At 53.3% G+C, this 24519-nt stretch overlaps 2 protein-coding genes and 1 long non-coding RNA gene across 11 annotated transcripts in view; 1 reads left to right on the top strand and 2 right to left on the bottom strand.

Moving 5' to 3' along the window:
* Window positions 1-1790: 1790 nt before the first annotated feature.
* LOC128081406 (protocadherin beta-15-like) overlaps window positions 1791-24519 on the bottom strand; it is a 63999-nt gene continuing 41270 nt past the window's right edge. For 2 of the 9 annotated variants that reach the window (XM_052684605.1, XM_052684608.1), the window contains one exon: window positions 4009-4430. The gene's annotated coding sequence lies outside the window, so the exon portion shown is untranslated. Of the gene's footprint in view, window positions 2311-4008; window positions 4594-13310; window positions 13828-24140; window positions 24268-24519 lie in introns of those variants that run through there. The other 7 variants (XM_052684604.1, XM_052684606.1, XM_052684611.1 and 4 more) reach the window with 6 other exon arrangements.
* LOC128081339 (uncharacterized) overlaps window positions 4685-24519 on the bottom strand; it is a 51171-nt gene continuing 31336 nt past the window's right edge. The window contains 4 exon segments of the mRNA XM_052684454.1: window positions 4685-7703; window positions 7705-8274; window positions 10606-10675; window positions 14368-15841. Of these exon segments, the coding sequence (XP_052540414.1) occupies window positions 5130-7703; window positions 7705-8274; window positions 10606-10675; window positions 14368-15841 (4688 nt within the window). The 3' untranslated portion in view covers window positions 4685-5129.
* LOC128081417 (uncharacterized) overlaps window positions 24365-24519 on the top strand; it is a 28751-nt gene continuing 28596 nt past the window's right edge. The window contains exon 1 of the long non-coding RNA XR_008207176.1: window positions 24365-24515. This is a non-coding gene — a long non-coding RNA (uncharacterized LOC128081417). The remainder of the gene's footprint in view (window positions 24516-24519) is intronic.

Here is a 24519-nt window from a genome sequence, read left to right on the forward strand (position 1 = left end):
TTCTTTATCTGAGGATAAGGAGAAGGCGGAGGTCCTCAACGCCTTTTTTACATCTGCTGTTACTAGGCAAACCAGTCATCTGTTATCAGCTATCAGTTATCGATAATTAATGGCCTGATCTGGAAGTCTGGGATGCTACAGACACTCCCAGTGATTCAGGCAGGGAGAGTGAGAGAGTTGCTCCTCCATCTGGACTGTCACAAGTCCATGGGGCCAGATGGACTCCATCCTAAAATGCTGAGGGAGCTGGTGGAGGTGATTGCTGAGTCACTCTCTGCCATCTTCCAGCGTTCCTGGTTGTCTGGAGAGCTCCCAGAGGATTGGAGGCTTGCTGATGTGACTCCCATTTACAAGAAGGGCCGTAAGGAGGAGCCAGGGAACTACAGGCCTGACAGCCTGACTTCAGTACCAGAGAAAGTTATGGAGCAAATCATCTTGGGTGAGATCACACGGCACGTGTGAGGCATCCAGGGGATCAGGCCCAGCCAGCACCAGTTCATGAAATGCAGGTTGTGCTTGACCAACCTCTTCTCCTTCTAGGACTGCATGATCAGACTGGTAGATGTAGGTAGGAAGGCTGTTGATGTACTCTACCTAGGCTTCAGCAAAGCCTTTGACACGGTCTCTCACAGCATTCTTCTGGGGAAACTGGCTGCCTGTGGCCTGGACAGGCATTCCTTTCTTTCAGTAAGGAACTGGCTAGAGGGCTGTGCCCATCAGTACTAATTAATGGAGCAAAGACCAGCTGGTGACCCATTACAAATGGCTTCCCCCAGAGGTCAGTACTGGGGCCCATCTTGTTTAATATCTTTATTGATGACCTGGAAGAGGGGCATTGAGTGCACCCTCAGAAAGTTTGCAGATGACAACAAGTTGGGGGTGTTGTTGATCTTCCTGAGGGTAGGGAGGCCCTTCAGCGGGATCTTGATTAGCTGGAACGCTGGGATGAGATGAATGGGATGAGGTTCAACAAGACCCAGTGCCGGATCCTGCACTTTGGCCCCAATAACCACATGCAGTGGATTAGGCTTAGTGCTGAATGGCTGCATGACTGTGAAGAGGAAAGGGACCTGGGCGTGTTGGTTGATGCTCGGCTGAACAGGAGCCCACAGTGTGCCCAGGGGGCCAAGAGGGCCAATGCCATCCTGGCCTGCATTAGAAATATTGTGGCCAGCAGGAGCAGGGAGGCCGCACCTGGACTACTGTGTTCAGTTTTGGGCCCCTCACAACAAGAAAGACATTGAGGCCCTGAAGCGTGTCCAGACAAGGGCAACAAAACTGGTGAGGGGTCTGGAGCAGAAGTCTTATGAGGAATGGCTGAGGGAGTTGGGATTGTTCAGCCTGGAGAAGAGGAGGCTCAGGGAAGACTTCATTATACTCTACAACTTTCAAGGGAGGTTGAGATGAGGAGGGTTTTGGCCTCTTCTCCCAGGCAACAAACAAGGAAATGGCCACAAGTTGTAACAGACGAGGTTTAAGTTAGACATAAAGAAGAACTTTTTCTCTTATAGAGCGGTCAGGCACTGGAATGGATGCCCAGGGAGGTGGTGGAGCCGCCGTTCCTGGCAGTGTTCAAGAGGTGACTGGATGAGGAGCTGCGAGATCTGGTTTAGAGCTTCTGGTAGCAATGGTGATGGGAGGGTTTTTGGACGGGATGATCTTGCAGGTCCTTTCCAACCTTGTGATTCTGTGATCTTGTCTTAGTTGACCTTCATGAGGTTGGCATGGGACCACCTCTTCAGCCTGACCAGGTTCCTCTGGATGGCATCCCTTCCCTCTAGCATGTCAACTGCACCATTCAGCTCTGTGTCATCTGCAATACTACTGAGCGTGCACTCAGTTCCACTGGCCATGTCACCTCCAAAGATGTTAAAGAACACCACTCCCAGCAGTGAGCCCTGAGGACAGACACACATCAACGGCCTCCACCTGGACATCGCAGTATTGACTACAACTGAGTGCGACCATCCAGCCAATTCCTTGAGCACCGAGCGCTCTGTCCATCAAATCCATGTTTTGTTCAATTTGGTGACCAGATGTCATGCACAACCTTATCAAACCTTTCACAAGTCCACCTGGATGACATCAGCTGCTCTTCATTCATCCACTGATGATGTAACTTCATCATAAAAGATCACCAGGTTTTCCATACATGACTTGCCCTTGGCGAAGCCATGTTGGTTACCACCAATCACCTCCTCTGTTGTCCATGTGGCTCAGAAGGGCCTTCAGGATGATCTGCTTCATGATCTTCCAAGGCACACAGGTGAGACTCAGTGGCCTTCAGATCTCTACAAGTTATTTTTTTCCCTTTGTGAAAATAGGAGTTATATTTCAATTTTCCAATCAGTGGGAATTTCACCCGACAGGCAAGAAACTTCACATATGAGCAGTAGCAGTTTGGACACTTCATCCGCCTCAGAATACATGGATGGATCTCATTGGGTCCCATGCACTTCTGCTCCTGCAGGTTCTTTAGATGATCACCAACCCGGTCTTCACTGACAGCAGGCACATCTTCCTTCTCCCAGTTCTTACCTTTGCTTTCTGCAGCTTGGGCCGTGCAGCTGAAGCCCTGCCTGGAGAAGACTTTCACAATCCCCAGCTCACCACAGAAATATCTCTCCATTCTCCATCACTGTTTAATCACGTCATTGCATTTTCAAAGTATGAACATTTGTGAAGAATGGTTTTAAATTATAAACCATTGAAAGAGTAAAATTTCATCAAAAAAACTCTAATGAAGACATTGAGAACACAGGAAGAAATGCAACCATTCCCACCAACCCAGCTTGATGCATTGCTGTCACCAAAAAAAAAGGTCAAAAATCCCAATGACTTCATGGTTTTATTCTTCTTTATTTTTTTGAAGTTATAAGAAAAATATTAAGAACTTCAATGTTTTCTTCCTTTCGTAATGACAATGATGTACTTTCTAAGGGCTGCTCTGAAAGTAATGCCTGCCATTCTACTGTGGTGGCCCATGATATCCAAGGCGGATGTTGAAGGTCTGGCAGCAGAGGTTGAACCTTCCCACCAACATCCCATTCTCTTTGGGAACCACGTGACAGATGGATGCAGAGGGCAGTCTGATGAACTGACATCTGACATGGAAGTGCGTATGTGGCAACCAGGCAGCACTGACTTATGCCATGCAGAAACAATTGCACCCACTGAGATTCACCAACGCTTGCTGAAGGTTTATGGAGACCAGACAGCGGAGCTGAGCACCATGAGGTGGTGGGTGATGTGTTTAAACATCAGCAACACAGGGTCACCTCCACTGCTGCAGATTATTATGAGCACAACATGCAGGCTCAGGTACACCACCGTTCAATATGCACAGATGTGACAGTGACTCTGTTTAAAAATAGCAATTTCCAGCTGTGAATCTGCACCATCCAACAGTGTGACAGTGTCTCTTTTGTCACTGGATATTATCATGGAAATAAATAGGAGGCATTACTTTCAGAGCAATGTCTCTCTATGCAGCCTGCACCTTTCCTATTTACTCAGTGCAGCCCAGGCAAGCCACAACGCTGCACACCCACGTGTTGCGCTGTGTCCCAACACCACGAGTGCAGCTGTATTGCTGGCTGCTGCACTCAGCAATGACCCCGTTGAACAGCTGAGCTGCAGGAGAATGCATCAGAGTGGCTGGATAAGAGCACAGCTGGATGGAGAGACATCATGACCAGGAGGCAAAACACACAGCACACACGGGGAGAAGCACAGCGCTGCAAAGCAAGAAGGCAGTGCCTGCACCTCTTGGAGCACAGGGCTCCAGAGCAGCACTCTCAGAACCTGCTGCACGTTTCTGTTCATCACCTTCCTTCAGAGAACATGCAGGGAAACCTTCCTTCTCACTCAGCGGTCTGGGAATGTGTGATGCCAACTGCAAACGCAGCTTCCCTCTGCAGCTCCATGCCATTGCACACAGCCCTTCCTTTCTCCACCCACTAAGACACCAGCTGGGCAGACTCACTGCTAATGAACAGAACCCCAGAAAACTGCCCCACACACTGAGCCCCGCACCTCTGCACTTCTGCATCCCCACACGGATAAGCACGGCCCAAATGATCACCCAGCACATGGGACAAGAAAGGAGCTGGGCACCGGGCAAAGAACCCCACTACAGAGGCAATCCAGAAACACACAGAACACATCAGAATCCTGTCTTTACATGGCACGTATAAAACAGGCACCGTGTTGTTGCTGCAGCTTAAGGGAGTAGAGGGAACACGAGGCATTCTAAACAAACACAAAAATCCAAGCCCTCAGAAGCTCTCTCACACACTCAGATGCTGCCCACTACACTTCCAGGGGATCATCAGCCATGCCAGCTCTGCCCCAGCTCTATCTGCTCTTGCTCCACCTCAAGTTACAATTACTGAAGCATTTATACAAAAGCACTTCAACACAAAAAGAACCTTTCACTGCAACAGACAGCACTGCACACCGATGGCATTCAACACAAACCAAAACAAGTCACACAGGGAAGTTGCATAATGGGGAATTATAACAGAAACCTTCTTACCCTCTTCATGATTTCCGTTAACGTCAGAGAATGCAGCCCATGTGCACAAAGCAAAGCTGCAACTCCCTGTGCGTCCAGTGAACGTGGCTGGAAGATTCAATAGAGCAGGACAAACGTATTTCCAGGCTGGAGCATTGGCAGGTCCCGCTCTCCTCACTCAGTGGCGTGCCTGGAAATGCTTGCATGCAAGCCCTCATCAGCCACAGGAAGCCAACCAATGCAACTGATGAACTCTGCTCGCTTCACAGGTGGCACCAAATCCAGCCCTCACATCCTGCACGCTCTGTCCTCATCCAGCTGGCAGATGGGCTGTCAGCAGAAACACACATTTCTGGGGACCTCTTGAAACACAGGGAATTTCTGTTGTGGCCAGAGCTAGAAGGCTGAGGGACTGAAATCTAGGGGAGACTCAGAAAGCACACACTCACTTTCCTGTTAATATCCACAGCTTCCAATTACACTTACGTTCTTGTGGAATGGGAGGAAAACTACAAATGCAGATCTAAACAAGCAGACATGGAGTTAACTATCAAAGCACAGAAGCCTCACTAAACAAGCCATGAATCAGCTGGAAGCGCAGACGCAGTGGTAATTACAAGCCGTGAAACTGTCCCACAGCCTGCATCCCGGGGCTCTCGACATCAGCATCCCCCACGGGGACAGGGACAGCAGGGAAATGCTCGGCATCGTCGCCGGCCACCCCCGTGCTGCAGCGCTGCGCCGGCAGGCTGGGCAGCACGGGCTTGAGGAACTGGAACTCGCTGCTGCCCGAGCCCGTGGTGAGGCTGAGCTCGTAGCAATAGGCGTGGGGCAGGGTGCCGGCAGCGGCCCCGTCAGCCACGCAGCTCGGCACGCCGCTGGGGCCGTACAGCACGTGCCCGCTACTCGGCTCCTTGCTCTTGCACGCCTTGCACGCCGCAAAGGCCGCCGCCGACACCAGGAACAGGAGCGAGACCAAGACCAAGGCGACGATCAAGGAGGCGGTGAGGGAGCCGTCGTCGTCGTGCGCGGCGGGGCTCTGCTGCGGCAGCTCAGCGTCCCGGGAGCCGTGCAGGAGGAGCACGCTGAGCGCCGCCGTGGCCGACAGCGGCGGCCGCCCGTTGTCCCGCACCAGCACGACCAGCTTCTGCTTCGCCGCGTCCCTCTCCGTCGGCGGCCTCCTCAGCCGCACCTCCCCGCTTTGGGCGCCCACGGCAAACAGCCCCGGCTCCGTGGCCCTCAGCAGCCGGTACGAAAGCCACGAGTTCTGCCCCGAGTCGGCGTCCACGGCCACCACTTTGCTCACCAGGTCCCCCGCTTCGGCCCACGCGGGCACCGGCTCGCTCCAAGCAGGGCCGCCGTCCTGCGCGCTGGGGTGCAGCACCAGCGGCGCGTTGTCGTTCTCGTCCACCACCAGCAGGCGGACGCCGACGCTGCTGCTCAGGGGAGGGGACCCCGCGTCCGCAGCGCTCACCACCACCTCCAGCTGCCTCAGCTGCTCGTAGTCCAGCGGCCGCAGCACGAACACGGCTCCGCTCTCGGAGTTCACGGACACGCACGAGCACGGCTCTCGCTCGGGCGGATCGGCCGCCACCAGCGAATAGCTCACCTTGCCGTTGGCTCCCGCGTCCGCGTCCCTTGCCTGCACGGCCCCGACCAGCAGCGCGGGGACGTTGTTCTCGTGCACGTACATGGTGTACGACGTCTGGTTGAACACGGGCGCGTTGTCATTCACGTCCGAGACGTCCACGGTGAACGTGTGGCTGCCGCTCAGACGAGGAGACCCTGCATCTGCGGCCGTGACAACCACCGTGTAACGTGCCGTTTGCTCCCGGTCCAACGCGCTCACGGTCACCAGCTCGTAGTAGTTCTTAAACGCCGGCCGCAGGGAGAACGACAGCTGTTCTGCCAGGGCACAGCTGATCTCCCCATTCACACCGGAATCCTTGTCGGTGACAGAGAAGAGGGCGACCACTGTCCCGGGTGCTGCATTCTCCGGGATCGGGCTGCTGAAGGAACTGACCACGATCTCTGGTGCGTTGTCGTTCACATCCATCACCTCCACCACTACCTTGCACATGGCTGAAAGGCCCCCTCCGTCCACGGCCCTCAAACTGAATTCATATTTCTGCACAGTCTCAAAATCCAGACTTTTCATGACTCGAATTTCACCACTCGTGGGGTCAACTGTAAAATCTGAATACGTCTGTCCACCTGGTTGTGTAAATTGATATGTAATGTCACCATTTATTCCATCATCAGCATCATTTGCCACCACTCTGAGAACCACAAAACCCTTTGGAGCATTTTCCAAAACATGCCCACTGAACACTTTCTGTGTGAAGATGGGAGCATTGTCATTTACGTCCAGAACTGTGATGTGGATTTGGGTGGTTGCACTTCTCGGTGGAGAGCCCCCATCCGTGGCAACGAGAGTGAAATCCATCTCTGGCTGCTCCTCTCTGTCCAGAGGCTTTTGCAAAACAAGGTCGACATGCATCTCGCTCTCACTTTGAGTCTGATAGGAGACAGTGAAGAACTCGTTCTCAGGAACGATGCTGTAAGCCTGGATGTCATTGCTGCCAATGTCCAGGTCCTGAGCTGCTGCCACAGGGAAACGGGAGCCTGGGTCGCCCCTCTCAGGGATCTTAAAGGTCAGCCGTTCGTCCGGGAAGACCGGCGAGTGGTCATTGATGTCCTCCACGGACACCTCAATGGGAAAGAACTGCAGCGGGTCGGCGAGCAGCAGCTCGAAGGCGAGCGTGCAGGTGCGGGAGCGTCCGCACAGCTCCTCCCGATCGAGCCGCTCGGCGAGCACGAGGCGGCCGCTGCCGCGCTCTAAGCCAAAGTGCTGCCGGCCGGCCGGCGAGGCGATGCGCGCCCGGCGAGCCCAGAGCTGCGCCGGGGCCAGCCCCGCGTCCTCCGCCACGTCGCCCACCGGCGAGCCGCTCTCGCCCTCCTCGGCCACGGAGTAGCGGATGGGCTCGCAGCGAACGCGCGCCACGCCCAGCAAAGCCCACACACACAGCACTTGCCTCGCAGCCGCCATGCCGGGCCGCCGGACACCCTCCGGCCGGCCGGGAAGCGCGCTCCTCCGCGGGAAGCGGCGCCTGGCAGCAGCGCGGCGGGACGGACGGTGGGCCTCCCTCCCCGCTCGGCTCTCTCGCCGCCTCTCGCCGACTGCGGACTGAGCCCGGAGCCCGGAGCGCGATCGTCACAGCGCGGCGGCGGCTCACACGCACCTCACGGCAGCACGGACAACCGCTCGCCGCCGCTCTCCGCCGCCGCTCTCCGCCGCCGCTCTCCGCCGCCGCTCTCCGCCGCCGCTCTCCGCCGCCGCTCTCCGCCGCCGCTCTCCGCCGCCGCTCTCCGCCGCCGCTCTCCGCCGCCTCCTCCCGGATGCGCTGCGCTGCGCTGCGCTCGGCTCGGCCTCTCCCTCTCCCCGCCCCGCCCGCAGCCGCTCGGCGCCGCCTTGGCCACGAGCACCACCCTGCGGCCCGCGCCGGGACTGCTCCGGGGACGGGACGCGCTCCTGCCCGCGCCCTTTCGCCGCCACACGCACCCCGCACACACGCGCGCACCCCCGCTGCCTCCCGCTCGCACACGCCGCCGCCCCGGGCAGCGCCCACAGCCAGCGCCCGCGCTCCTGCCCGCACGCCGCCTCGGACAACGCAACGAAGCTGCAGCGCCCGCCACCTCCCCGCCTCCTCGCCCGCCCCGACAGCCGCCAGCCCGACCCACCCAAATCCCCGCACCCGCTAAAATCAGCCCCGAACTCAACCACAGCCGCTGTAGGAAGCACAGGGGCAACGAGAAGGGGATGAAAACGTCTTGTAAATACTTCTTCTGTTGCAAGCATTGAACACTATAAAAGCCCCAAATGTTTCCAAAGTTCTTTTGCGGGCTTTTCCCAGAAACAAAGAAACAAACAAACATCTCTTCAAAGTTTGTCAGAACAACACCATCCGTTTTATTACAGGAATGGCTCTCCGAGTCTTTTTTTATATCAGTTCAACAGTGTCAGCCTTGTTCACAACAGTACCTTTTATAAGAGCAACATAACACAATGTTTGAATCTCTTGTGCCAAATCATCTTCTTTCTAACATTCCCTTCTCAGTGATCTGGCAGTACACTTTATGGAACAGATATGTCAATAGGGACACGTTTTCTAAACAGGAAAATGGATAGAGGAAGGAACTGCTCACTCTTCATGCATTTGCTAAACACGGGGCTCTGAATAGCAAAGAATAATCAGGTGTTCTTTCACATTTGATAAAATAATACGAGTGAGTATGAATTGATGCCTGCAACTCCTTTTTCAGTCGATATATATATAGCAGCAGCAAATTTAAAAAATTGAACATCCAGAGTCGCAACCAGATATTCAACACAGAAATCCGACTACATGTCTTCACGAGATTTCATGGAATCCTAGAAGGCTGTGGGTTGGAAGGGAGGGATCTTTAAGACTCGCTAGTTTCAGCTCTCCTGTTATAGGCTGGGACACCTCCCACCAGACCAGGTTGCTCACAGCCCCATCCAGCCTGACCTTGAATCACTCCAAGGAAGGGGCAACCACAACCACTCTGGGCAACCCATTGCAGCATCTCACCACCATCACAGCAAGGAATTTCTGCCTGATATCTAGTCCAAATCTACAATCTTCCATTTCAATGCCATCTCCCCTCATCCTGTCACTACATGCCTTTATAAAAACCTCTCCTCAAATTTCTGGTCAGCCACCTTCAGATACTGGAAGGTCACAATAAGGTCCCCCGGAGCGTTTCTCTTCCCCAGGCTGAAATACTCCAGCTCTCTCAGCCTGTCCTCATAGCGGAGCTGCTCCAGCCTTCTCACTGTCTCCATGGCCCTCCTCCAAACCTGCTTCAACACCTCCTTGTTCTTCTTGTGTTAGTGGCCTCAGAGCTTGCAGCACGACTCCAGGTGGGGTTTCACAAAGTCAGAGTTGAGGGGAAGAATCACTTCTCTCCACTGGCTGGCCATGCTTCTCTTGATGCAGCCTAGGAAAGCTTCGGCCTTCTGGGCTGCAGAGCACACTGTCACCCATCTTCAGCCTCTCAGCAAGCAACACCTCAAAGTCCTTTTCCTCAGGGCTGCTCTCAAGCTGTTCTCTGCACAGCCTGTATTTCAGCTAGGGATTGCCTTGACCCAGGTGCACAACCTCTCACTTGCCTTGCTTGAACTTCATGAGGTTGCCATGGGCCCGCATCTCAAGCCTGATCAGTCCCTCTGGATGGCATCCCTTCCATCCAGCATGTCCACAGCCCCACTCAGCTCGGAGTCATCTGCAAACTTGCAGAGGGTGCACACAATCACAGAATCATAGAATGGCTTTGCTTGGAAGGAACATCAAGGATCAGCCACTTCCAACCACCTTGCTGCACTCAGGGCCCTGTCCATGTCACACACACAGATGTCCAATAGCACTGGTGCCAGCACCAGTCCCTGAGAAATGCCACTCATCACAGAACTGCACTCAGGCATTGAGCCACTGACCACAGCTCCCTGAGCACAAACGTGCAGCCAATTCCTTACAGAGTGAGAGATCCATCCATCAAAGGCACTTGTCTCCAAATTGGTGATCAGGATGTTATGTGGGACCGTGTCCAATAATTTGGGTAAGTCCAGGAAGGTACACTTGGATGGCAGTAAGGGTGGCAGTCTGTTAAAACTGCTTCAGACATGTAAATGCATACGAAGTATCGATGCATCACTGAATTCCTCCATGCAGAAGCAATCAGACCTGCTGATATTCATCAAGGCTTAATGAATGTTTATGGAGACCAAACAGTGGATGTGAGCACCATGAGGTGTTGCACGATGTAATTCAGCAGTGGCAAGAGACAGTCAGCTCCTCAGATGTACATTAATAAGGGCATGACATGCAGGCTCCATTTCAGTGAAAACACATCGCCTTTCCTGTGGCCCCTTCATGTGCTGGAAGGCCGTTATAAGATCCCCTCGCAGCATTTTTCTTCTCTAGGCTGAACAGTCCCAGCTCTCTCTGCCAGTTCTCATAGCAGAGCTGCTCCAGCCCCCTCATCATCTTCGTGGCCCTCCTCCAGACCTGCTCCAACAGCTCCATGGCCTTCTTGTGTAGCAGGCACCAGAACTGGACACAGTCCTCCAAGCGGGGTCTAAAGAGAGACAAGTAGAGGTCAGAATCACCACCCTCAGCATGCTGGCCAGGCTTCTCTTGATGCAGACTAGGAAAGCTTCGGCCTTCTGCGCTGCAGAGCACATTGTCGCCCATCTTCAGCCTCTCAGCAAGCAACACCCCCAAATCCTTCTCCTCAGGGCTGCTCTCAAGCCGTTCTCTGCACAGCCTGTATTTCAGCTAGGGATTGCCTTGACCCAGGTGCACAACCTCTCACTTGCCTTGCTTGAACTTCATGAGGTTGCCCTGGGCCCTCCTCTTCAGCCTGATCAGTCCCTCTGGATGGCAGCCCTTCCCTCTAGCAGGTCAGCTGCAAACTCAGCTTGGTGTCATCTGCAAACTTGCTGAGGGCGCACTCAATTTCCTTGTCCAGGTCACCTCCAAAGATGTGAAATAGAAACAGTCCCAGCACTGACCCTTGAGGGCCAATGCACATCAACAGTCTCTACATGGACATTGTGGCAATGACTGCAACAGTCTGAGTGCAATCACACAGACAATTCTCTATCCAGCAATCAAAACCCAACCATCAAATCCATGTCTCTTCAATTTGGTGACCAGATGTCATGCGCAACCTTATCAAACCTTTCACAAGTCCACCTGGATGACATCAGCTGCTCTTCATTCATCCACTGATGCTGTAATTTCATCATAAAAGGTCACCAGGTTTGCCATACATGACTTGCCCTTGGTGAAGCCATGTCGGTTACCACCAATCCCCTACTCTGTTTTCCACGTGCCTCAGAAGGGCCTTCAGGATGATCTGCTTCATGATCTTGAAAGACACAGAGATGAGACTCAGTGGACTTCAGATCACTGCATCTTCTTTTTTTTTCCTTCTTGAAAAGGGGGTTATATTTCCAATTTTCCAATCAGTGAAAACTTTGCCAGACTGCCATGACCTTTCAAATATGATGGATAGAGCCTTGGCAACATGGTCTGCATCAGAACCCATGGATGGATCTCATTGTGTCCCATGCACTTCTGCTCCTGCAGCTTCTTTAGATGATCACCAACCCGGTCTTCACTGACAGCAGGCACATCTTCCTTCTCCCAGTTCTTACCTTTGCTTTCTGCAGCTTGGGCCTTGCAGCTGGAGCCCTGCCTGGGGAAGACTTTCACAATCCCCAGCTCACCACACAGAAATATCTCTCCATTCTCCATCACTGTTTAATCAGGTCATTGCATTTTCAAAGTATGAACATTTGTGAAGAATGGTTTTAAATTATAAAGCATTGAAAGAGTAAAATTTCATCAAAAAAATTCTAATGAAGACATTGAGAACACAGGAAGAAATGCAACCATTCCCACCAACCAGCCTGATGCATTGCTGTCACCAAAAAAAGGTCAAATATCCCAATGACTTCATGGTTTTGTTCCTCTTTATTTTTTTGAAGTTACAAGAAAAATATTAAGAACTTCAATGTTTTCTTCCTTTCCTCATAACAACAATGTACATTCTAGGGGATTCTCTGAAAGTAATGCCTGCCATTCTACTGTGGTGGCCCATGATATCCAAGGCGGATGTTGAAGGTCTGGCAGCAGAGGTTGAACCTTCCCACCAACATCCCATTCTCTTTGGGAACCACGTGACAGATGGATGCAGAGGGCAGTCTGATAAACTGACATCTGACATGGAAGTGCGTATGTGGCAACCAGGCAGCACTGACTTATGCCATGCAGAAACAATTGCACCCACTGAGATTCACCAACGCTTGCTGAAGGTTTATGGAGACCAGACAGCGGAGCTGAGCACCATGAGGTGGTGGGTGATGTGTTTAAACATCAGCAACACAGGGTCACCTCCACTGCTGCAGATTATTATGAGCACAACATGCAGGCTCAGGTACACCACCGTTCAATATGCACAGATGTGACAGTGACTCTGTTTAAAAATAGCAATTTCCAGCTGTGAATCTGCACCATCCAACAGTGTGACAGTGTCTCTTTTGTCACTGGATATTACCATGGAAACAAAGAGCAGGCATTACTTTCAGAGCAATGTCTCTCTATGCAGCCTGCACCTTTCCTATTTACTCAGTGCAGCCCAGGCAAGCCACAACGCTGCACACCCACGTGTTGCGCTGTGTCCCAACACCACGAGTGCAGCTGTATTGCTGGCTGCTGCACTCAGCAATGACCCCGTTGAACAGCTGAGCTGCAGGAGAATGCATCAGAGTGGCTGGATAAGAGCACAGCTGGATGGAGAGACATCATGACCAGGAGGCAAAACACACAGCACACACGGGGAGAAGCACAACGCTGCAAAGCAAGAAGGCAGTGCCTGCACCTCTTGCAACACAGGGCTTCACACACAGGACTGCAGATCAGCACTCTCAGAACCTGCTGCACGTTTCTGTTCATCACCTTCCTTCAGAGAACATGCAGGGAAACCTTCCTTCTCACTCAGCGGTCTGGGAATGTGTGATGCCAACTGCAAACGCAGCTTCCCTCTGGAGCTCCATGCCATTGCACACAGCCCTTCCTTTCTCCACCCACTAAGACACCGGCTGGGCAGACTCACTGCTAATGAAGGGAACCCCAGAAAACTGCCCCACACACTGAGCCCCGCACCTCTGCACTTCTGCATCCCCACACGGATCAGCACGGCCCAAATGATCACCCAGCACAAGGGACAAGAAAGGAGCTGGGCACCGGGCAAAGAACCCCACTACAGAGGCAATCCAGAAACACACAGAACACATCAGAATCCTGTCTTTACATGGCACGTATAAAACAGGCACCGTGTTGTTGCTGCAGCTTAAAGGTGTAGAGGGAACACGAGGCATTCTAGACAAACACAAACAACCAAGCCCTCAGAAGCTCTCTCACACACTCAGATGCTGCCCACTACACTTCCAGGGGATCGTCAGCCATGCCAGCTCTGCCCCAGCTCTATCTGCTCTTGCTCCACCTCAAGTTACAATTACTGAAGCATTTATACAAAAGCACTTCAACACAAAAAGAACCTTTCACTGCAACAGACAGCACTGCACACCGATGGCATTCAACACAAACCAAAACAAGTCACACAGGGAAGTTGCATAATGGGGAATTATAACAGAAACCTTCTTACCCTCTTCATGATTTCCGTTAACGTCAGAGAATGCAGCCCATGTGCACAAAGCAAAGCTGCAACTCCCTGTGCGTCCAGTGAACGTGGCTGGAAGATTCAATAGAGCAGGACAAACGTATTTCCAGGCTGGAGCATTGGCAGGTCCCGCTCTCCTCACTCAGTGGCGTGCCTGGAAATGCTTGCATGCAAGCCCTCATCAGCCACAGGAAGCCAACCATTGCAACTGATGAACTCTGCTCGCTTCACAGGTGGCACCAAATCCAGCCCTCACATCCTGCACGCTCTGTCCTCATCCAGCTGGCAGATGGGCTGTCAGCAGAAACACACATTTCTGGGGACCTCTTGAAACACAGGGAATTTCTGTTGTGGCCAGAGCTAGAAGGCTGAGGGACTGAAATCCAGGGGAGACTCAGAAAGCACACACTCACTTTCCTGTTAATATCCACAGCTTCCAATTACACTTATGTTCTTGTGGAATGGGAGGAAAACTACAAATGCAGATCTAAACAAGCAGACATGGAGATAACTATCAAAGCACAGAAGCCTCACTAAACAAGCCTTGATGCTGCCTGAAGCGCAGACGCAGTGCTAATTACAAGCCGTGAAACTGTCCCACAGCCTGCATCCCGGGGCTCTCGACATCAGCATCCCCCACGGGGACAGGGACAGCAGGGAAATGCTCGGCATCGTCGCCGGCCACCCCCGTGCTGCAGCGCTGCGCCGGCAGGCTGGGCAGCACGGGCTTGAGGAACTGGAACTCGCTGCTGCCCGAGCCCGTGGTGAGGCTGAGCTCGTAGCAATAGGCGTGGGGCAGGGTGCCGGCAGCGGCCCCGTCAGCCACGCAGCTCGGCACGCCGCTGGGGCCGTACAGCACGTGCCCGCTACTCGGCTCCTTGCTCTTGCACGCCTTGCACGCCGCAAAGGCCGCCGCCGACACCAGGAACAGGAGCGAGACCAAGACCAAGGCGACGATCAAGGAGGCGGTGAGGGAGCCGTCGTCGTCGTGCGCGGCGGGGCTCTGCTGCGGCAGCTCAGCGTCCCGGGAGCCGTGCAGGAGGAGCACGCTGAGCGCCGCCGTGGCCGACAGCGGCGGCCGCCCGTTGTCCCGCACCAGCACGACCAGCTTCTGCTTCGCCGCGTCCCTCTCCGTCGGCGGCCTCCTCAGCCGCACCTCCCCGCTTTGGGCGCCCACGGCAAACAGCCCCGGCTCCGTGGCCCTCAGCAGCCGGTACGAAAGCCACGAGTTCTGCCCCGAGTCGGCGTCCACGGCCACCACTTTGCTCACCAGGTCCCCCGCTTCGGCCCACGCGGGCACCGGCTCGCTCCAAGCAGGGCCGCCGTCCTGCGCGCTGGGGTGCAGCACCAGCGGCGCGTTGTCGTTCTCGTCCACCACCAGCAGGCGGACGCCGACGCTGCTGCTCAGGGGAGGGGACCCCGCGTCCGCAGCGCTCACCACCACCTCCAGCTGCCTCAGCTGCTCGTAGTCCAGCGGCCGCAGCACGAACACGGCTCCGCTCTCGGAGTTCACGGACACGCACGAGCACGGCTCTCGCTCGGGCGGATCGGCCGCCACCAGCGAATAGCTCACCTTGCCGTTGGCTCCCGCGTCCGCGTCCCTTGCCTGCACGGCCCCGACCAGCAGCGCGGGGACGTTGTTCTCGTGCACGTACATGGTGTACGACGTCTGGTTGAACACGGGCGCGTTGTCATTCACGTCCGAGACGTCCACGGTGAACGTGTGGCTGCCGCTCAGACGAGGAGACCCTGCATCTGCGGCCGTGACAACCACCGTGTAACGTGCCGTTTGCTCCCGGTCCAACGCGCTCACGGTCACCAGCTCGTAGTAGTTCTTAAACGCCGGCCGCAGGGAGAACGACAGCTGTTCTGCCAGGGCACAGCTGATCTCCCCATTCACACCGGAATCCTTGTCGGTGACAGAGAAGAGGGCGACCACTGTCCCGGGTGCTGCATTCTCAGGGATCGGGCTGCTGAAGGAACTGACCACGATCTCTGGTGCGTTGTCGTTCACATCCACCACCTCCACCAACACCTTACAGAGTGCTGAGAGACCTCCACCATCCACTGCCCGCACACTGAGATCATATTTCTGTTGCGTCTCAAAATCGAGAGGCTGTTTTATTCGAATTTCTCCATTTTGGGGGTTGATTGTAAATGCTGGCTGGCTCTGGCTCACCATTTGGCTGAACTGATAGGAAATGTCACCATTAATTCCCACATCTGCATCAGTGGCCATCACACGGAGAACTAAGGAGTCCTCAGGGGCACTTTCCACAATGTGTCCTGTATATAAATCCTGGGTGAAAATGGGAGCATTGTCGTTTGCATCCAGAACATTGATGTGAATTTGAGTGGTTCCAGTCCGGGGTGGAGAGCCCCCATCCGTGGCAACGAGAGTGAAATCCATCTCTGGCTGCTCCTCTCTGTCCAGAGGCTGTTGCAAAAACAGCTGGACCTGCACATCATGCTCATTTTTTCTCTGATAGGAGACATTGAAGAAATTGTTCTCAGGAACGATGCTGTAAGCCTGGATGTCATTGCTGCCAATGTCCAGGTCCTGAGCAGCCTCCACTGGGAAACGGGAGCCAGCTTCAGTAAATTCAGGGATCTTAAAGGTCAGCCTTTCGTCCGGGAAGACCGGCGAGTGGTCATTGATGTCCTCCACGGACACCTCAATGGGAAAGAACTGCAGCGGGTCGGCGAGCAGCAGCTCGAAGGCGAGCGTGCAGGTGCGGGAGCGTCCGCACAGCTCCTCCCGATCGAGCCGCTCGGCGAGCACGAGGCGGCCGCTGCCGCGCTCTAAGCCAAAGTGCTGCCGGCCGGCCGGCGAGGCGATGCGCGCCCGGCGAGCCCAGAGCTGCGCCGGGGCCAGCCCCGCGTCCTCCGCCACGTCGCCCACCGGCGAGCCGCTCTCGCCCTCCTCGGCCACGGAGTAGCGGATGGGCTCGCAGCGAACGCGCGCCACGCCCAGCAAAGCCCACACACACAGCACTTGCCTCGCAGCCGCCATGCCGGGCCGCCGGACACCCTCCGGCCGGCCGGGAAGCGCGCTCCTCCGCGGGAAGCGGCGCCCGGCAGCGGCGCGGCGGGACGGACGGTGGGCCTCCCTCCCCGCTCGGCTCTCTCGCCGCCTCTCGCCGACTGCGGACTGAGCCCGGAGCCCGGAGCGCGATCGTCACAGCGCGGCGGCGGCTCACACGCACCTCACGGCAGCACGGACAACCGCTCGCCGCCGCTCTCCGCCGCCGCTCTCCGCCGCCGCTCTCCGCCGCCGCTCTCCGCCGCCGCTCTCCGCCGCCGCTCTCCGCCGCCGCTCTCCGCCGCCGCTCTCCGCCGCCTCCTCCCGGATGCGCTGCGCTGCGCTGCGCTGCGCTCGGCTCGGCCTCTCCCTCTCCCCGCCCCGCCCGCAGCCGCTCGGCGCCGCCTTGGCCACGAGCACCACCCTGCGGCCCGCGCCGGGACTGCTCTGGGGACGGGACGCGCTCCTGCCCGCGCCCTCTCGCCGCCACACGCAGCGGACAACGAAAGAAGAAAACACGCAGCGCAACGCAGCGTCTCTTTCCAAATATTCCATGCCATTGCACTTTTAATTCAACACTTCCACACGCGCCGCGGCAATCGCTTGCTCTGTTTGGAGAAAAGGATATTTCAAGGGGAGCACATCTGACAGTGCTCCATCACAATCCATGCAGAAAAATGAAAATAAAAGAAATGAAAATTCATGCAGCCTCTTCTAAGACTGCAGACTCTGCAGACCATATTGTCACCGCTGCTGTTCACTCTCAATGTGAAACCTCAGCAAGAAAGAATAAAAGGGATGGCACTAAACTGAGGGCTACTTTTACACCTCTGTCACTGTTCCATTTGCACAGAATGTTCTTCAAGAGAATTCCTGGATTTGCGTTACAATCCATCCAAACACACTGAACTTCTTTATCTGAGGATAAGGAGAAGGCAGAGGTCCTCAACGCCTTCTTTACATCTGCCCTTAACAGGCAGACCAGTTATCTGTTATCAGTTATCAGCTATCCATACTTTACGGCCTGATCTGGAAGTCTGGGATGCTACAGACACTCCCAGTGATTCAGGCAGAGAGAGTGAGAGAGTTGCTCCTCCATCTGGACTGTCACAAGTCCATGGGGCCAGATGGACTCCATCCTAAAATGCTGAGGGAGCTGGTGGAGGTGATTGCTGAGTCACTCTCTGCCATCTTCCAGCGTTCCTGGTTGTCTGGAGAGCTCCCAGAGGATTGGAGGCTTGCTGATGTGACTCCCATTTACAAGAAGGGCTGTAAGGAGGAGCCAGGGAACTACAGGCCTGACAGCCTGACCACAGTACCAGAGAAAGTTATGGAGCAAATCATCTTGGGTGAGATCACACGGCACGTGTGAGGCATCCAGGGGATCAGGCCCAGCCAGCATGGGCTCACGAAAGGCAGGTCATGCTTGACCAACATCATCTCCTTCTATGACTGCATGACCCAACTGGTAGATGTAGGTAGGAAGGCTGTTGATGTACTCTACCTAGGCTTCAGCAAAGCCTTTGACACGGTCTCTCACAGCATTCTTCTGGGGAAACTGGCTGCCTGTGGCCTGGACAGGCATTCCTTTCTTTCAGTAAGGAACTGGCTAGAGGGCTGTGCCCATCAGTACTAATTAATGGAGCAAAGACCAGCTGGTGACTCATTACAAGTGGCTTCCCCCAGAGGTCAGTACTGGGGCCCATCTTGTTTAATATCTTTATTGATGACCTGGAAGAGGGGCATTGAGTGCACCCTCAGAAAGTTTGCAGATGACAACAAGTTGGGGGGTGGTGTTGATCTTCCTGAGGGTAGGGAGGCCCTTCAGCGGGATCTTGATTAGCTGGAACACTGGGATGAGATGAATGGGATGAGGTTCAACAAGACCCAGTGCCGGAATCTGCACTTTGGCCCCAATAACCACATGCAGTGGGTTAGGCTTAGTGCTGAATGGCTGCATGACTGTGAAGAGGAAAGGGACCTGGGCGTGTTGGTTGATGCTTGGCTGAACAGGAGCCCACAGTGTGCCCAGCGGGTCAAGAGGGCCAACAGCATCCTGGCCTGCATTAGAAACAGTGTGGCCAGGAGGAACAGGGAGGTGATCATCCCTCTGTACTCAGCACTAGGGTCGCCACCCCTGGACTACTGTGTTCAGTTTTGGGCCCCTCACGACAGGAAAGACATTGAGGCCCTGGAGCGTGTCCAGAGAAGGGCAACAAAACTGATGAGGGGTCTGGAGCACAAACCTTATGAGGAATGGCTGAGGGAGCTGGGATTGTTCAGTCTGGAGAAGAGGAGGCTCAGGGAAGACTTCATTGCACTGTACAACTTTCAACGGAGGTTGAGATGAGGAGGGTTTTGGCCTCTTTTCCCAGGCAACAAACAAGGAAATGGCCACAAGTTGTAACAGAGGAGGTTTAAGTTTGGCATAAAGAAGAACTTTTTCTCTCAGAGAGCGGTCAGGCACTGGAATGGATGCCCAGGGAGGTGGTGGAGCCGCCGTTCCTGGCAGTGTTCAAGAGGTGACTGGATGAGGAGCTGCGAGATCTGGTTTAGAGCTTCTGGTAGCAGTGGTGATGGGAGGGTGGTTGGATGGGATGATCTTGCAGGTCCTTTCCAACCTTGTGATTCTGTGATCTTGTCTTAGTTGACCTTCATGAGGTTGGCATGGGACCACCTCTTCAGCCAGTTCCTCTGGATGGCATCCCTTCCCTCTAGCATGTCAACTGCACCACTCAGCTCTGTGGCATCTGCAATACTGCTCAGCGTGCACTCAGTTCCACTGGCCATGTCACCTCCAAAGATGTTAAAGAACACCACTCCCAGCAGTGAGCCCTGAGGACAGACACACATCAACGGCCTCCACCTGGACATCGCAGTATTGACTACAACTGAGTGCGACCATCCAGCCAATTCCTTGAGCACCGAGCGCTCTGTCCATCAAATCCATGTTTTGTTCAATTTGGTGACCAGATGTCATGCACAACCTTATCAAACCTTTCACAAGTCCACCTGGATGACATCAGCTGCTCTTCATTCATCCACTGATGCTGTAATTTCATCATAAAAGGTCACCAGGTTTGCCATGCATGACTCGCCCTTGATGAAGCCATGTCGGTTACCACCAATCACCTCCTCTGTTGTCCATGTGCCTCAGAAGGGACTTCAGGATGATCTGCTTCATGATCTTGAAAGGCACAGAGGTGAGACTGAATGGCCTTCAGATCCCTGCATCTTCTCATTTTTCCCTTCTTGAAAAGGGGGATTATATTTCCAATTTTCCAATCAGTGAGAACTTCACCAGACTGCCATGACGCTTCAAATATGATGGATAGAGCCTTGGCAACTTGGTCTGCTTCAGAACCCATGGATGGATCTCCTTGGATCCCATGCCCTTGTGCATCTGCAGCTTCTTTAGATGATCACCAACCCGGTCTTCACTGACAGCAGGCACATCTTCCTTCTCCCAGTTCTTACCTTTGCTTTCTGCAGCTTGGGCCGTGCAGCTGGAGCCCTGCCTGGGGAAGACTTTCACAATCCCCAGCTCACCACACAGAAATATCTCTCAATTCACCATCTGCCTTTACTCATGTCATTACTTATGGGAAGTATATACACTTGTCAACTATTGCTTTCAAGGAAGAAACATTCAATCCAAAATTCCTGATGAAGACACTGAGATCTCCATAAGAATTGCATCCACTACCACCAAACCATTCTGATGCATTGCTGTCACCAAGAAAAGATCAAATATCCCACTGGTTTCAGGTGTTTGTTCCTCCCTTTTCAGAAGTTCTACAAAAAAAATACTAAAAATTTTGATGTTTTATTTCTTACATAACAACGATTCTGCATAATCTACCAGGGCAGCCCTGAAAGTAATGCCTCCTTATTTACTGCATTGGACCAACTTCTCCAAGGCTGATGCTGGTGGTATGGCAGCAGAGGCTAAGTGGTCCCACCAATATGCCAGTGTGGATTTTGGTGCCAAGTGATGGATGGCAGAACAATGGCAGTCTGACAAAACTGCTTCAGACATGTAAATGCATACGAAGTATGACTGAATTCCTCCATGCAGAAGCAATCATATCTGCTGACATTCATCAAGACTTAATGAATGTTTATGGAGACCAAACTGTGGATGTGAGCACCACGAGGTGTTGGATGAAGTAATTCAGCAGTGGCAAGGTCAGTTGTACATTAATATGAGTGCAACAGGCGGGCCCCCATTCAGTGAAAACACATCGCCTTTCCTGTGGCCCCTTCATGTGCTGGAAGGCCGTTATAAGATCCCCTCGCAGCATTTTTCTTCTCTAGGCTGAACAGTCCCAGCTCTCTCTGCCAGTTCTCATAGCAGAGCTGCTCCAGCCCCCTCATCATCCTCGTGGTCCTCCTCCAGACCTGCTCCAACAGCTCCATGGCCTTCTTGTGTAGCAGGCACCAGAACTGGACACAGTCCTCCAAGCGGGGTCTAAAGAGAGACAAGTAGAGGTCAGAATCACCACCCTCAGCATGCTGGCCAGGCTTCTCTTGATGCAGACTAGGAAAGCTTCGGCCTTCTGCGCTGCAGAGCACATTGTCGCCCATCTTCAGCCTCTCAGCAAGCAACACCCCCAAATCCTTCTCCTCAGGGCTGCTCTCAAGCCGTTCTCTGCACAGCCTGTATTTCAGCTAGGGATTGCCTTGACCCAGGTGCACAACCTCTCACTTGCCTTGCTTGAACTTCATGAGGTTGCCCTGGGCCCGCCTCTTCAGCCTGATCAGTCCCTCTGGATGGCAGCCCTTCCCTCTAGCAGGTCACCTGCAAACTCAGCTTGCTGTCATCTGCAAACTTGCTGAGGGCGCACTCAATTTCCTTGTCCAGGTCACATCCAAAGATGTGAAATACAAACGGTCCATGCACTGACCCTTGAGGGCCGATGCACATCACCAGTCTCTACATGGATATTGTGGCAAAGACTGCATCACTCTGAGTGCAATCACACAGACAATTCTCTATCCAGCAATCAAAACCCATCCATCAAATCCATGTCTCTTCAATTTGGTGACCAGATGTCATGCGCAACCTTATCAAACCTTTCACAAGTCCACCTGGATGACATCAGCTGCTCTTCATTCATCCACTGATGTTTTAATTTCATCATAAAAGGCTACCAGGTTTGCCATGCATGACTCGCCCTTGATGAAGCCATGTCGGTTACCACCAATCACCTCCTCTGTTGTCCATGTGCCTCAGAAGGGACTTCAGGATGATCTGCTCCACAATCTTAGCAGGCACAGAGATGAGACTCAGTGGCCTTCAGATCCCTGCATCTTCTCATTTTTTCCTTTTGTGAAAATAGGAGTTATATTTCCAATTTTCCAATCAGTGAGAACTTCACCAGACTGCCATGACCTTTCAGATATGATGGATAGAGCCTTGGCAACTTGGTCTGCTTCAGAACCCATGGATGGATCTCATTGGGTCCCATGCACTTCTGCTCCTGCAGCTTCTTTAGATGATCACCAACCCGGTCTTCACTGACAGCAGGCACATCTTCCTTCTCCCAGTTCTTACCTTTGCTTTCTGCAGCTTGGGCCGTGCAGCTGGAGCCCTGCCTGGGGAAGATTTTTACAATCCCATGCTCACCACACAAAAATATCTCTCAATTCTCCATCAGTGCTTAATCAGGTCATTGTATTTTCAAAGTATGAACATATGTGAAGAATGGTTTTAAATTATAAAGCATTGAAAGAGTAAAATTTCATCAAAAAACTCTAATGAAGACATTGAGAACACAGGAAGAAATGCATCCATTCCCACCAAACCAGCCTGATGCCTTGGTGCCACCAAAAGAAAAGTCAAAATGTCCGAATGGCTTCATGGTTTTTTTTCCTCTTTATTTATTTATTTATTTGAAGTTATAAGAAAAATATTAAGAACTTCAATGCTTTCTTCCTTTCCTAATAACACTAATGTATATTCTAAGGGTTGCTCTGAAAGTAATGCCTGCCATTCTACTGTGGTGGCCCATGATATCCAAAGCGGATGTTGAAGGTCTGGCAGCAGAGGTTGAACCTTCCCACCAACATCCCATTCTCTTTGGGAACCACGTGACAGATGGATGCAGAGGGCAGTCTGATAAACTGACATCTGACATGGAAGTGTGTATGTGGCAACCAGGCAGCACTGACTTATGCCATGCAGAAACAATTGCACCCACTGAGATTCACCAACGCCTGCTGAAGGTTTATGGAGACCAGACAGCGGAGCTGAGCACCATGAGGTGGTGGGTGATGCGTTTAAACATCAGCAACACAGGGTCACCTCCACTGCTGCAGATTATTATGAGCACAACATGCAGGCTCAGGTACACCACCGTTCAATATGCACAGATGTGACAGTGACTCTGTTTAAAAATAGCAATTTCCAGCTGTGAATCTGCACCATCCAACAGTGTGACAGTGTCTCTTTTGTCACTGGATATTACCATGGAAACAAAGAGCAGGCATTACTTTCAGAGCAATGTCTCTCTATGCAGCCTGCACCTTTCCTATTTACTCAGTGCAGCCCAGGCAAGCCACAACGCTGCACACCCACGTGTTGCGCTGTGTCCCAACACCACGAGTGCAGCTGTATTGCTGGCTGCTGCACTCAGCAATGACCCCGTTGAACAGCTGAGCTGCAGGAGAATGCATCAGAGTGGCTGGATAAGAGCACAGCTGGATGGAGAGACATCATGACCAGGAGGCAAAACACACAGCACACACGGGGAGAAGCACAACGCTGCAAAGCAAGAAGGCAGTGCCTGCACCTCTTGGAACACAGGGCTCCACAGCAGCACTCTCAGAACCTGCTGCACGTTTCTGTTCACCACCTTCCTTCAGAGAACATGCAGGGAAACCTTCCTTCTCACTCAGCGGTCTGGGAATGTGTGATGCCAACTGCAAACGCAGCTTCCCTCTGCAGCTCCATGCCATTGCACACAGCCCTTCCTTTCTCCACCCACTAAGACACCGGCTGGGCAGACTCACTGCTAATGAAGGGAACCCCAGAAAACTGTCCCACACACTGAGCCCCGCACCTCTGCACTTCTGCATCCCCACACGGATCAGCACGGCCCAAATGATCACCCAGCACATGGGACAAGAAAGGAGCTGGGCACCAGGCAAAGAACCCCACTACAGAGGCAATCCAGAAACACACAGAACACATCAGAATCCTGTCTTTACACGGCACGTATAAAACAGGCACCGTGTTGTTGTTGCAGCTTAAGGGAGTAGAGGGAACACGAGGCATTCTAGACAAACACAAACAACCAAGCCCTCAGAAGCTCTCTCACACACTCAGACGCTGCCCACTACACTTCCAGGGGATCGTCAGCCATGCCAGCTCTGCCCCAGCTCTATCTGCTCTTGCTCCACCTCAAGTTACAATTACTGAAGCATTTATACAAAAGCACTTCAACACAAAAAGAACCTTTCACTGCAACAGACAGCACTGCACACCGATGGCATTCAACACAAACCAAAACAAGTCACACAGGGAAGTTGCATAATGGGGAATTATAACAGAAACCTTCTTACCCTCTTCATGATTTCCGTTAACGTCAGAGAATGCAGCCCATGTGCACAAAGCAAAGCTGCAACTCCCTGTGCGTCCAGTGAACGTGGCTGGAAGATTCAATAGAGCAGGACAAACGTATTTCCAGGCTGGAGCATTGGCAGGTCC

This window comes from Tympanuchus pallidicinctus, unplaced genomic scaffold (assembly GCF_026119805.1).
Source record: "Tympanuchus pallidicinctus isolate F22 unplaced genomic scaffold, pur_lepc_1.0 scaffold21, whole genome shotgun sequence".
NCBI classification, from domain to species: Eukaryota; Metazoa; Chordata; class Aves; order Galliformes; family Phasianidae; genus Tympanuchus; species Tympanuchus pallidicinctus.